Raw genomic sequence first — 13,976 nt, forward strand, 5'->3', positions numbered from 1 at the left:
AAACGCACTAAATGACCCTGTGACCTAGTTTGTGACCCGGCAAGGCCCATGATCGAACTTGGCCTAGACATCATGTAGATACAACTTCTGACCAAGTTTGGTGAAGATTGGATGAAAACTACTTGAATTATAGAGCGGACACTTAATACGGACCGACAGACAGACCGACCGACAGACAAGTTCACTCCTATATATCCCCCCTAAACTTAGTTTGTGGGGGTATAATGAAGCCTTAAAAACTAAAATGAATCTAGTAAGAAAGGTCTATAATTTATTTGATTTTCTAAAGGACTCCAAATGTGTCAAAATTTATATCTGAGTGGTAAAGAATAAACTAACTTTTCATGACTCTGTTGAAGGTCCATTTCAATACTCTTCCAGCGTGCATTGAGAGACTCCAGCTTTTCCTTCATGGTGTTTAAGTTAGGAGCTGCTGACTGTCTCATGATCTCGTTCCCGATGTTGTTCATGGAATCTACCGTGCCCTGCATACCCTGCATGCTGACCTCGATATCCTGGAGGAAAGACAAATGGACTTCTTGATAATAGGATAATGGTATTTGTATTTATTGAACATATTTATTTGTTTTCGCAAATACAGTATTGGACCTGTATTTAAAACTCTATGTTATTACTTATGCTATGTTTAACAAAAGCTTTATATTTTAACCTTATTGATGTAAGATCAGTCATGCACAATACAATATTTATTACAAATGAATACCTGACTTTCGTTAAAAAATACAAGTAAATGCTGCACAATACTGAATTTATTACAAGTAGAATGTCTGATATCATAATTTTTGTACAAACATAAACCTTGATATTGAGAGTTTACTTGGGATTTGAATAAGTTGATGTCCCAAAGCTTTTACAACATTATACTACATTTTCCTTAACAACAAAAGCTTGATACATATGTATCTTGACCTCAATGTCTTTAATTTATTATGCATAAACTTCATTATTTCCTGTATTTTATACAAATAAACAATTTTGTGTCCTGAAAATATCAATATTAACAAGAGCTCCGAGGTCCGAGAAATATGCCCAAACAGGGCCTTGACATCCATCACTTAATCTTTTGATGACATATCCAACAGAAAATTGTTCAGCACTTAATGTCACAGTGACCTTGACATTTGAGCTAGTGACCCCAATTTCTATAAAGGTCATGTACTGTCCAAGGCCAATGCACATGGGAAGTATCAAGCCCATCTGTCAATACTTTGACTTATTATTGATCGGAAACAATTTCACACTTAATGTGACAGTGACCTTTCATCTTGTGACCCCAATTTCAATAGGGGTCGTCTACTGTACAAGGCCAATGCACATGTGAAGAATCAAGCTAATAAGTCAATTTGCTGATGAGTTATTGATATGAAACAATTTTCACACTTTTTGTTACCGTGACCTTAGACTTAGTGACCCCAATTTCAAGGAGTCAGCTACTGCCCAAGACCACGATCAATTCGTTGACAAGTTATTGACCCGAAACGCTTTTCACATTTATTTTGACAGGGATCTTGACCTTTGACCTAGTGACCCCAATTTCAATAGGGATCAGCTACATTCCAAGGCCAATACACAAGTAAAGTATCAAGCCAATTGGTAAATTTGTTGACGATTTATTGATTGGAAATTGATCCAAGGCCAATACACGTGGAAAGTATCAAGCCAATCTGTCATTGGGTTGATGAGTTATTGATCTGAAACGATTTTCACACTTATTGTGACAGTGACCTTGACCTTTGACATTGTGATCCCAATTTCCATAGGGGTCAGCTAATTTCCAAGGCCACTGCACATGTAAAGTATCAAGCCAATTGGTAAATTTATTGAGGAGTTATTGATCGATAATGAACTGGTCTACAGACAGACAGACAGTCTTACTGACCAACTGACCTACATCCAGCAAAACAATATACACCCTCTTCTTCGAAGGGGGGGCATACAAAGTTTAATAAACTTAAAACATTAATATCCACTTGTTCTTAAATTAAAGCTTTATATTCCTTTTCTTAAAATCTCAATAACTAAACCTTTACACAAATGTGAACCTCAATAAAGTAAACTACAAGCAAATTTAAACCTCAATTGATAAAGCTGTATACACATTAAAACCTCAATAACTAAAACTATATACAAATTTAAACCTCAACAACTAAAACTATTTACAAATTTTAACCTCAATAACTAGACTAATATATAACAAGAGGGCCTGAAAGGCCCAAGGTATCCCCCGCAACATATGCTTTGTTTGAGGATGGGTGCAAATTGGACGGATGAACATAATGATAGATGGACGGACGGAGGACAATAACACAAAACTAAGACAAAGGAAGGTTCTTAAGCCTTCACAATTTATTTAGGTGAATTAATAAGTCGTGGGTTTTCCACAAAAACATTCAACGTTTACATACGCTCAATTTTCAGAGTGTTGCAGAGTGAACACAACATCTGCCATGACATACCTGGAAATGTTTTGATGGTTAATCATTTATCATTGGGTATGGGAATCATTGGTGTCATTTTGAATACATGATTAGTCACATGTATTCACTTTGTAAATCATACTTCATTTCCATGATGATGTTTGAGAGGATGATGGTTTACTTCATAAATATAATAGGTAACAACAAAATAATTCAAATGAATCTGGCACCGCTTCCAAGATATGGCTCCGGACACAAAAATGCCTATAGTAAAAAGCATTTTTTCAAGATACAAAGGGCCATAAGTCTGTTTTTAACAGATGGTGTACAATGCCATTTGGCGTGCATCATCCTCTTATGCATATATATACTCATAACAAGTTTAAATGAAATCCGCCAAAGCACTTCCAAGATATGGCTCCGGACACAAAAGTGCCTATAGTAAAAAGCATTTTTTCAAGATACAAAGGGCCATAAGTCTGTTTTTAACAGATGGTGTAAAATGCCATTTGGCGAGCATCATCCTCTTATGCATATATATACTCATACCAAGTTTCAATGAAAACCGCCAAAGAACTTCCAAGATATGGCTCCGGACACTAAAAAGCATTTTTTCAAGATACAAAGGGCCATAAGTCTGTTTTTAACAGATGGTGTACAATGCCATTTGGCGTGCATCATCCTCTTATGCATATATATACTCATACCAAGTATAAATGAAATCCACCAAAGAACTTCCAAGATATGGCTCCGGACACAAAAGTGCCGGACAGACGGACGGACAGCCGGACGGACGGAAGGACAACGCCAAAACAATATCCCTCCACCTCTGGCGGGGGATAACAAGAGCACCGCATAACGGGTGCCATGCTCGGCTGCGAAAGCTTGACAGAATTTTTTTTTTTTTTTTTTTTTAGAGGTCAGTGACCTTGACCTTTGACCAAGTGACCCAAAATGGGTGTGGCATGTAGAACTCATCAAGGTGCATCTATATATGAAGTTTCAAAGTTGTAGGTGGAAGCACTTAGATTTTACAGGCAATTTAAAGGTTTTAGCACGCCGCTGGCAGACGGCGGACAACGAGCAGGCTATGACAATGCCTCGGGTTTTTCCGAAAAAAGCCTCGCTAAAATCAAAACCTCAATAACTAAAACTAGATACAAATTTAAACTATAAAGTGCTAAATTTAATGTTTTCACTATTAATGTACACTTGATATACCTAATGTAATGGAAATTTAAATATTATTGCTACATTGAATTGCATGCACAATATAAAACCTTTTTATCTTGAATTATAACAGAACTGAGAGATGATATTCTTTGTGTGAACAGAGAAGCTCAATATAATGACAGTTAAACAAAGAAAACCTATGCCATCCTAAATAGTATATAAAGTACCATAATACTTATGAAGGATAATACAAATAAAAAATGTTCCTTGCCTGCTTGGTTTACAGCCAAATCTAGCTAGCCTTTATTTTATTCAAATTAAAGCAATGATTAATGAATGTTAAAAAAAAGAAATTATAAAAGGAAACTACAACACCAGGACTGTTACACAAACTAAAACCATGCATCCTTAGAATATTTTAGAAACAAATAGTTTGAATGCTACATAAAAGAAACCCCGAGTTAGAACCTCTGCAAATGTTATAAGAATTGACACCTCACACCCAGCTCTCTTGCATAATTAGCAAAACCTAATTTAAAGTTAGCAGAATCATCCACCTCCGGATGTCATGTTTATATATGACGGTCTAACAGATGGGCCATTAAGCTTACCATCCAAGGCCGGCTATCTGCCATTTTTAACGCCCAAAAGGGGCGCTTTCTCTAAAAGCAAATAGGTGTTTACCCATAGAAGTTTGCGAGCTTGAACATTGTTCATGAGATATGCATGTTATACTTAGTTATCTGAAATGTAATAAGTCCATGTCTTCAGAATTTTAAACATTTTTATAACAAAATAGAATTAAATGAGAGAAAGATACCGAATATTCCCTCATAAATGCTATCCCCATTTTTAACACAAATTTACCCGTTTCTGTAACTAATTATTGATTCGTTTTGCTTTCATTATAAGTGCAAATATGATACTGAAATTTGCAATAATGAGCTCCACAGTCAAATTATGTATATTTTCTTATAGAACTAGATATCAAACATAATGCCAATGTTTTCATCTCTTCTCAGCAATTCTTTTTCCTAATTGGGAAAACTACCGCTACTGCGCTAATTGGGACAAATAAGAGCAAAATCCCCTGTAACTGGGAAACTGTGTGTCTTGATTTCTTCAGATTGGGAATTATGGGTCTTTTTAATTGGGTGCAACATAATTGCGCATATTTTTTGCTAAAATTTTCAGTTTAAGTAATCATTTTGTATCTTCACTCACAGAAAATGCCCTTTTGGAACGTAATCGACTCAACTGTCCATCCTTTAGAGAATTTTTTGGATGGCAATTAGAAATTTTGCAATTTTGCAAGTTTTCCTTAAAAGAAGGAAACGTTAATGCTGCTTATAAAAATGCCCCCTTTTAGGAAAATAAAAGGTCCCCCACCAACCTCCAAACAACCCTGAAGGGCCATTTATCAGGAAATATAGTACACCAATCAGTTTAAGGATGGGATAATTGAACAAAGCTCACCCCATACGATTTCTCTATAAGTTTGTTGTCGAAGTCGTGCAGCAGTTTCAGGTCTGCTAATTTTAGTTCTGTTTCTGTCAGCCACTTGGTCACCATGGTGACATCCTTGTGGTACTGGCGCCACTGTTCTGCAGCCCGTGTCCATCGTCTGAAAGGTAAGTCAAGTATATGTGTCTGGGCCTCTTACCCCTTCCATGCCCTGACATGAAAATGGCTATATGCAACCAGCATAAAACCAGACTAGCTTGTGAGTAACTCAGTCTGTTCAGGTTTTATGCTGTTTGCTGCTCATCAGTTTCTTAATGTATGAAGTACAAAAAACAAGTACCAAATTTTAATTGTTTTGTCCATAGTCTTAAACTAAAAATCCAGATTGAGAAAAAAATAGCCTTCAGTAATGACACATTACAAATCTTTGAACAAAAATGGAATCGGATTAAATTCTCATAATGTTTTGTCCACTTATATACAATTAACTCTAATGTTAGTTTATCTTTCTAAAATATTTTTGTTTATTTTTTTTTTTTTCAATCTTACAAGATCATTGTGAATATACTACAAAACACACAAGTCCAGTATGCTTTCTTCTGACTTTATACAACTCATCATTTTTCATAACTATTCCTCTGTTGTTCTTTTCTTTTCTCTCTAAAAAAATATATATATTAGCATATCTTGTATAACATGTCTGAACTTTATTGCTTTGTACAATCACTATGTTGTATGATCATATACATGTATACATTGTATGCATTATATTGAATAATACAAAAAAAGCTTCTTAATGTAAAAATCTCAGCCTTTAAAACTAGAATCTATTAAGAAAGGTCTTTCTTATTTCCTTTTTTTGTAAGGGACTGCAAAAGAGTTAAAATGCTTATTTCAGTGTGAAAGGGTACAGCAGATTATTTTGTGTGACTTCAAGCAGTCAAGATTAAGTGTTTGAGAACTTCTTGTACAAGTTGGAGAGCGGAAACAGCAAATTAAACATTTTTTTTCTAATAAAAAAGGGCAATAATTCTCAATTGCCTTGTGCAAAGAGGTTAGTTACCATACTTGGCCTTGGGTTTTCGTTAACTAAAATTTTCAAAAAAATTATATGAACAAACATTTTGAGAAAGATTCTTAAAAACTGTAAAACTTCAAAGCGGTCCCATAAAAAAGGGCATGCACAAAGGGCATGAAATTATAATATGTTGTCAATGTTTCTGCATTTGCATTTTGCCCAAATTAGATCAGTGACCTCAAATAGTCACCTTGGCCTTTTAAGCGAGGGCAACCTGTCTACAATTGGACCTGCAGTCACTATGATTAGAACATTTTGTGTTTGTATTGTTTAAATTGCATGAAAAAGTATTAATTTTCTGATTAAGCTGTATTATGCCATAAACTGACTTATTACCAAATAAGACCTCGACCTTTAACCCTTTCAGTGCGGGAACCGAATTTTAAAGGCCTTTGCAAACAGTTTGGATCCAGATGAGACGCCACAGAACGTGGCGTCTCATCTGGATCCAAACTGTTTGCTATTCTGATAGTATTCTTTGAAAAAAAATGAAGAAAATGCTTATTTTACAAATTCAGCAGATGACATTTTAGCAAACAACAAATTTCCACGCATGCAAAGGGTTAACTAGGAAGACAGGTCTTACACCTGGTTAACACTTGCTGTAAGTTTTTTTTTAAACTGCATGATGAATGATGAAGTTTTGGTCCACACAAGCTAAATACTATGCCATTATTTATTGATTGACCCACAACTGTGACCTTCACGTTTGGCCAGGGACATGGGTTTCAATTTTCATGTGACACACAATCTTGAACAAAATGTTCAACATTTCTTTTTATTTCATTTCATAATACATGCTGAAAGATTAAGTAACAGCCCAGAAAGGCTCGGATAAATGCTCACAGGCATCCAAATATATACACTAAAACATTCCTAAATCTGTACTTAACAAACCACAACCAGGTCAAAAAAGGTACTTTGCTGGATGTATAGTACTTTCCACAATACTCACTCTATCAACTTTGGGTCATTTGTTATCCGTATGGTGCCATCTGTACCTATCACTGGGTTCATGGTCAACATGGTTCCTATCTCACACTGAATATCCTCAACACTCTCTACAGAATCATCAGGAACTTGACAAATTATTGACAGCAACCATAAAATACATAAGTCAGTCAATGATTTGTTATCAGCCAATAGTGTAATATTCAAATTCCATGCACTAATTAGATATTGATTTCATGCTTGTATAGAAAATAGGCATCCGGTGTTCACTTCTTCAATCACATTGAAAAAGGATCCCAACGGTCACTATTTTAATCTGTATGAAACAGATTCTTATTTTAACTTTCTGCAACAAATAAATTGAACAGTCCAATTATCTATTAATTTTGTTCTAAAACATATGGTAATATGTAAATTATTATCTAATGAGTACTGTTAACAGATGTTACTTCACAATACATTTATCTCCAAATCAAATAATATCAAATACACTATCAACAAATCAAATGATAATCACATGTTTAAGTACTTCAACTACCCTTTTTTTGTAAACCATCATAACCCTATCACAGAATCAAGTTAAGAGTCAAGGGACTGATTTGCATTCATTAATTAGGTTTCAACATTTCAATACCACGATGTGATTATCAAAGTGTGATCTTAGGACACATTCTAATTGCCACCACGCCTTGACAAGGGTTCAAAGATTAGTAACCTTTGATGTACTCTACCTGAGCAACATGATGTGGGAGACTTTTGTCCTTGAAATTTAGAAACTAGGGATACCTTTATTGAGGACCCTTTTATGCCTTAAAGATTATCTCAACATTATTGCAATTTTATTTGCTCTCAACAGAAATCCTACATGGCAACACCACAGAAATGAAGATTTCAACATTTAGGATATTAATTAAAATAATTCTGCAATCCCAAGCTAGGTCTGCATGTAAGCTACCTACACCTAAAATGTCATAGCAAATCTCCATCCAAACTCAACTTATTGAGTGGAAACTTTTCTTAATAAGAGTGACCTTAAACTTAACCAGAAACACCCTAAATTCAAGTTTATCAAGGTCATATTACAAGCTTGGTACATTTCAAGTTTTATTAAGATCAGTCAATTCAAACTAAAGTTGTCAACAAGAAGCCACCTGTATGACAGAGCCTGCCCATACCACAATCATGCCAAAATCTCATAGCCAGGAATTTAACTTTGACTGAATATCTGGTTAATAATTATGATTTATTGAAGTTCAAAGCAAAACTTATTTTTAAATTTACACTTCAACAAAATATACATTATTATTCAAACATTTTTTGTTGATATTTTGTTAGATAATATTTTTAAGCGTTTATTAATCCTCACAACATACATGAACCACCAAACATAAGAAAAGAATGAGCCAATGAAAATGGACAAATTTCAATTAAAAAAAGTTATCAAGAGGAATCCTTGCCAGACAATAAAATTCAGCCAGATAAATGAATTCACAATAGCATCACCAACAAAAAGGAGGAAATATAAATTTACATATAAGACTGTTATAGCTTCCTTCACATGCCTCAATGCCTTCCATGTGTTGTTATTTGACACAAACATCTACCCTAAAGTAAAACAGATCTATTCATGGCAGTCAACAAACGAGAAACTGTCATTAGAATATCAAATGAATGCAAAACCATGTCAGCAAAACCCATCAGTCATATTAATGTAGCAACATTAACCCTTGACCAGTTCAAGCTCATTTAAAATTCTGTATACATTTAATTGAAGACACTTGCCACAAGCTTCCAGTGAGGACTTAACAAAAAAATTAAAAGGACAGCTGCATGCCTACTTAAGTCATACAATATTTCAGTCTATTTTTCTGATATTTTTGTGTTGAAAAACAGAACTGTAGTATGTTGATATTTTATGCTTTTTCAAACAAGAAATTAATTTTGCGAAATTTCCTTAATTGCACAAAATCTTTTCTGAGTCCTTAACTCCATATATTGCAGATGAGATCCTAATAAAATTCCAAATTAAAATTCCATATACAATATCCCAATAATTCCACTTTTACACCAAATGCACAGATATTCAAATTAAGATGTAATAATTCCCAGTAAATTTTCGTAAATAAGCGACGATCATGTATTGTAAGCAAAGAAGCCTATTAGTAAGTACAAACAGACTCACAGATCAGACTTATACTATCCCACAACATGAGCCACTACTATCTCACAAACCAGATCAGAAACGGTATTAAATCCATTCAATAAATCCAATCATATCTGTCCAAACAATTCCACACTGTCCGATTGCTCGTAAATCACCTTAGTTGACAAAAAGTTGAACTACTATCAAGAAATCATACAATACAGAATTAATATATTAGTATTCTACACAATATTAACCCTTTGACCTCAACTCAGAGGTCATGTTTAAATGCCATATAATGTTAAACTGACTTTTACTTTGTCTAATCAACCATTATAATTTTGTTCAACCTTAATTAACAATTTTCTTTCACATGTGTCCTATATGAACATTGGGTATTTCATTGTGTACTCTTCAAAAATAGTTAGTGACATATTGTTGTTTGTTAAGCTGCTAGAAAGTGATTTAAATAAAAAATAAAAAAAACTAATGTCAAGTTTCCAATAATTTATTTTCTTTCTTTCAGCCACAAATTATAAAACATATTTTATAAAAGCCGTGGATTGGTTAAAATTTTATTATTTAAACAATTAATACTAAACACATTGCAGAGCGTTTAGAACAAATATTTCCACATATATTATATAAACATAATAATAGTCTTGTAATTTTGCTCTGATCCCTATTTCCATGAATTTATTATTATCGTCCACAAAGTACAGCAACATATTTCTGCTTAAAGTGACAATATTTTAAGGAGCATTTTATTTAAAAAAATGATGAGTTATCCAAAATTGTAAACTTGCTCTTTCTGTTTGGTTAAAATACAAGTACTTTGGTCTTCAATGAAAGAGAAAAACAAATTAGAGTCATCAAGATTATGTATTATTTACCTGTCACATACTGCCTGTTCAATTCAATTAAATTCCACTTAATCACATTATACTATTATAGGTAAGCTCACATAAATTGCTGGCTTTTTATCCGGTGTCACTTACTTTAGGTTAAGTCAAATACAGATTAGACCCCCCAATCATTGTGTATCAGTAATTAGAGCACAAGTGTTACCTTTTCGGCTTAAAGAGGAAACATAAGCCAAAATACTGCATAATGCAATCAGCTATTGCATCTTTGTATCGCTATTGTAATGTCATTGCTGTTAAGCAAAACACTTTACCATAAAAGCCTTAATTTTCCCTTTATTTTAATGCAGGTACCTAACTAAACAATGGAATTAAACAAATGTGTTCAGTCATTATATCAAATTACAGTTTAATTCTTATATTTCCTGGCTCCTCAAATTCCATCTTCCAATTCTGTTGTGGTCATGTTTTCAGAAGTAAAATTTATATTAAAGCAGCTATTGATTCGATCAGAAATGTACTAATGTAGAATTTGTTTTTTATTTACAAATGAAACGTGTCTTTGTTCTTTTTTTGAGAAAGTAGTATTATATTCTCTATTTAGAGGCATATATTTGATTACAGAAGTATATATTTCTTTTTACGTATCACATACACGAAACTTAAATTGAATTGTAAAAGAAAACCTAGGCAGGAGAAATTATTAACTTTTTTCATGAAACTGATTATCCTGCTCATGATAAATTAAATTTCCCTTCTCTATTAAATACTCTGCAAATGAAGTCAGACAAGAAATTATTATTATTCAATTGGTAAACATAACAAAAGCAAATGAATGATGATATTAATATGACAAAGCAAACATCACCTGCATGTAACTGTTTTTATAACAAACATTTAATTGGTTGAAATATGTGCAGAATTTGATACAGAACCAATGAGATTTCTAAACATTTATGAATGATCACAAAAGTTCGATAGCCTCATCCTTTCAGTGGATCAAGAAGGCAAGCAAATTCGAGCCTTGTTGGGAAAACTTAACTTAATGCATGTGCAAAAAGTGTGGTCCCAAATTAGCCTGTGCAGTCCAGACATGCTAAGCACAGACAACACTTTTCACTTAATTTTTCATTAAAAAGGAGTGTCTTCACAGCAGACTGCACAGGCTAATCTGGTATGACTTTTTAAGCACATGCAATTAGCCCAGTTTTCCCTGAACACGCGTCACTTAATCAAACATTGATTCCCATGTTGACCCCACCCTTACCTGTGTCTGTCAGTATAAGCCTCGTTAATCTCCGTCCAGGTCGCGTGAAGGTTGTCCACAAGTAGGCGGAGCCTCTTTCTCTCGTCGGCCTCACATTGGCGACACACATCATCCCTTTCCTGATCCAGACGATCGATTCCCGCCTTTGAATCCTCCAGGCGCTTTTGTACCTCCTGTGATGAAGAACAGCATGACATGCGAATGTTTGCATGGTTGGGATAGTGGGTGGGGAAAGTAAGGAAAGATACCTATAGAAAATTAATTCAGGGTTCATCCTGCTGCCCCTTTGCTGTAGGTTCTTTATATAACAAAAATTGTACAGTTAATATAACTTTATTACCAGTTTGTATTCACTCTTTTTTTACTTTAATTATTTTATTGAAAAGTAAGTTTAAAGGGATCTTTTCACGGTTTGGTAAATTGATAAAAATGGAAAAAGTTGTTTCAGATTCGCAAATTTTCGTTTTAGTTATGATATTTGTGAGGAAACAGTATTACTGAACATTTACCATAGTCCGATATAGCCATTATATGTATCTTTTGACGATTTGAAAACCTAAAAATTATAAAGTGTTGCAACGCGAAACGATTGAATAATTTGGAGAGTTCTGTTGTTGTCGTTTAAATTTAAGAAACAACGAAGATTGCTTATATAAGGTATAAAATTCTTAAACTGTGTATACCCGGCAGAATAGCCGAGAGGGCTAATGCGTTTTTACTTCATACTAACTCCAGGACTCTGGGGGTCACTGGTCTAGCCCTGGTACCTGCTACTTTTTTTTCCTTTTTTTAATTTTATTCTTGATTTTTTACAGGAGCTTTTAATATCCAATGTTTACATTTATCAATATAAAGCATTTAATGAAAAACTTCAAAATTTGCCAAAATCTGTGAAAAGGCCCCTTTAATTTTATGCACTGGTTCGTTAGAGAGCAGGGAAAGTTTGGAAAGATCAAGAGCAAAGTAACTGGGTTGTTTCACGCCTGTTACTTATACTTTAAGGAAGCCAACATTGAAATGTTGCACTGAATATCACACAGTAGCTCCATGAAATACCTGCATAAATGAGCAAAACATTCAGTTTAAAGATTTATTGATATTAAATCTTTTGCTGAATTGACTGGTTTATTACATGACTGCCATGCAACCTTAATTTCATGTTGCTATAGCAACAGGTAGCAACAACAGCCAACCTTGTTGTTGGAATTTTGACAACGTTATAGTGTTTTTTTGTCAAATGGCTCATACATTTTTTATATTTTCTATTGTAAAACAAAATGTTACATAAACTCACTACATATCAAATTTTATTATATTTTTTATTAAAAGTAAAAACTAATTTATGCATTTAAAATTCTTAGTATTTCTTCATAAAAGGCACATGCACTATAACTTTCCAAATAACTGAACTAGATAATTGATACAGGCAAGTCCATATGCTGCCTTGGTCATGTTTCCAAAATAATAAATATAGTTGAAATACAGTGCTTTCTTATAAACCCTGTATGTACATTATTTCAAATCTCTCTAGATGATAAAGGATGTCTATTGTCTACATGTTTTAAAAGCAAAATCTATATATTGCAAGGATGCACAAATAATAACATTCTCAGAGGCGTCGGAGCTGGGGCAGCAGGGGTGGCGGCCGCCTCCCCAATATTTTCTGCAAAAAGGAAATTTCGGCAACGACCTTTTTATATATTTTTTTCCATTTCAATACCCGTATATTTGAAAATATCTTTACCACGAAGCAAGGTAATCACGCTCTAACGGTTATGACACGTGTATTGTTGTTTGCCATCACCCGCCCGTGGTAGTGTACGTGTCAATTATGTTGTTAATTGATCGATCTGTTTTATAACAATAATCCCTTTATTCTTGAGTAGTTAAACATGGGAATCTTTAATTGTTGGTATGATCTAAGCCTTTGCTTCCTTTTTATTATTATAAAGGAAAGTATGACATGAAACAAATGTGCCGATATCCAATAGTCCTTAATTATCACAAAATTAAAGATACCTCAAGATACCTGAATTAATTGTAATAACTCAAAGTAAATCGATAATTCTAAAAAACGTATTTAATGTTTTTTACCACTTTTTTTTGTGTCATTTCAATATGTCTACTCCAAACCAATGAATTTCAAATTTCCAAAACGGAATTGCAGGAAAAAAAATTCCGAAGAACGTTATTTTAACCCACATGATCCCTATCGTTGTGTCGCCTGCTACAAAGTACAAACTGCGACATATCACTTCTCCATCAATTGTCTGTCTGTCACAACTTTTGTCATTCAGAATATGCCTGCAATAGACGTGTATAAGGTCAGGTATCAGGCATAAAAACGCACCAGAATGCGCCATTTGATGCTAAAATTTGAGGCTCCGGACCCACACCAACGGGAGGGGGATACCCCCTCCCATACCCAACCCCTCCGTCGCCCTAATGTCAATTTGCTTCCGACGCCCCTGATTCTATATTATACATTCACAATAATCAAGAATATAAATGAACATTTACCTACAATAAATGCAATTTGTTTAATTGGTTACATGCAATTAATTTATATACCGAGTACCTCTAGATTTTGTTCATTTCA

General features: G+C 34.0%; 1 protein-coding gene across 1 annotated transcript in view; it reads right to left on the reverse strand.

Annotated features, from left to right (window-relative positions):
* The window catches only part of LOC127850936 (dystrophin-like), a 245,613-nt gene that overhangs the window by 131,954 nt on the left and 99,683 nt on the right, over window positions 1–13,976 (reverse strand). The window contains exons 36-38 of the mRNA XM_052384337.1: window positions 11,378–11,550; window positions 5,088–5,235; window positions 340–515 (exon numbers count right to left, since the gene is read on the reverse strand). Of these exons, the coding sequence (XP_052240297.1) occupies window positions 340–515; window positions 5,088–5,235; window positions 11,378–11,550 (497 nt within the window). The remainder of the gene's footprint in view (window positions 1–339; window positions 516–5,087; window positions 5,236–11,377; window positions 11,551–13,976) is intronic.

This window comes from Dreissena polymorpha, chromosome 11, assembly GCF_020536995.1.
Source record: "Dreissena polymorpha isolate Duluth1 chromosome 11, UMN_Dpol_1.0, whole genome shotgun sequence".
Lineage (NCBI taxonomy): Eukaryota > Metazoa > Mollusca > Bivalvia > Myida > Dreissenidae > Dreissena > Dreissena polymorpha.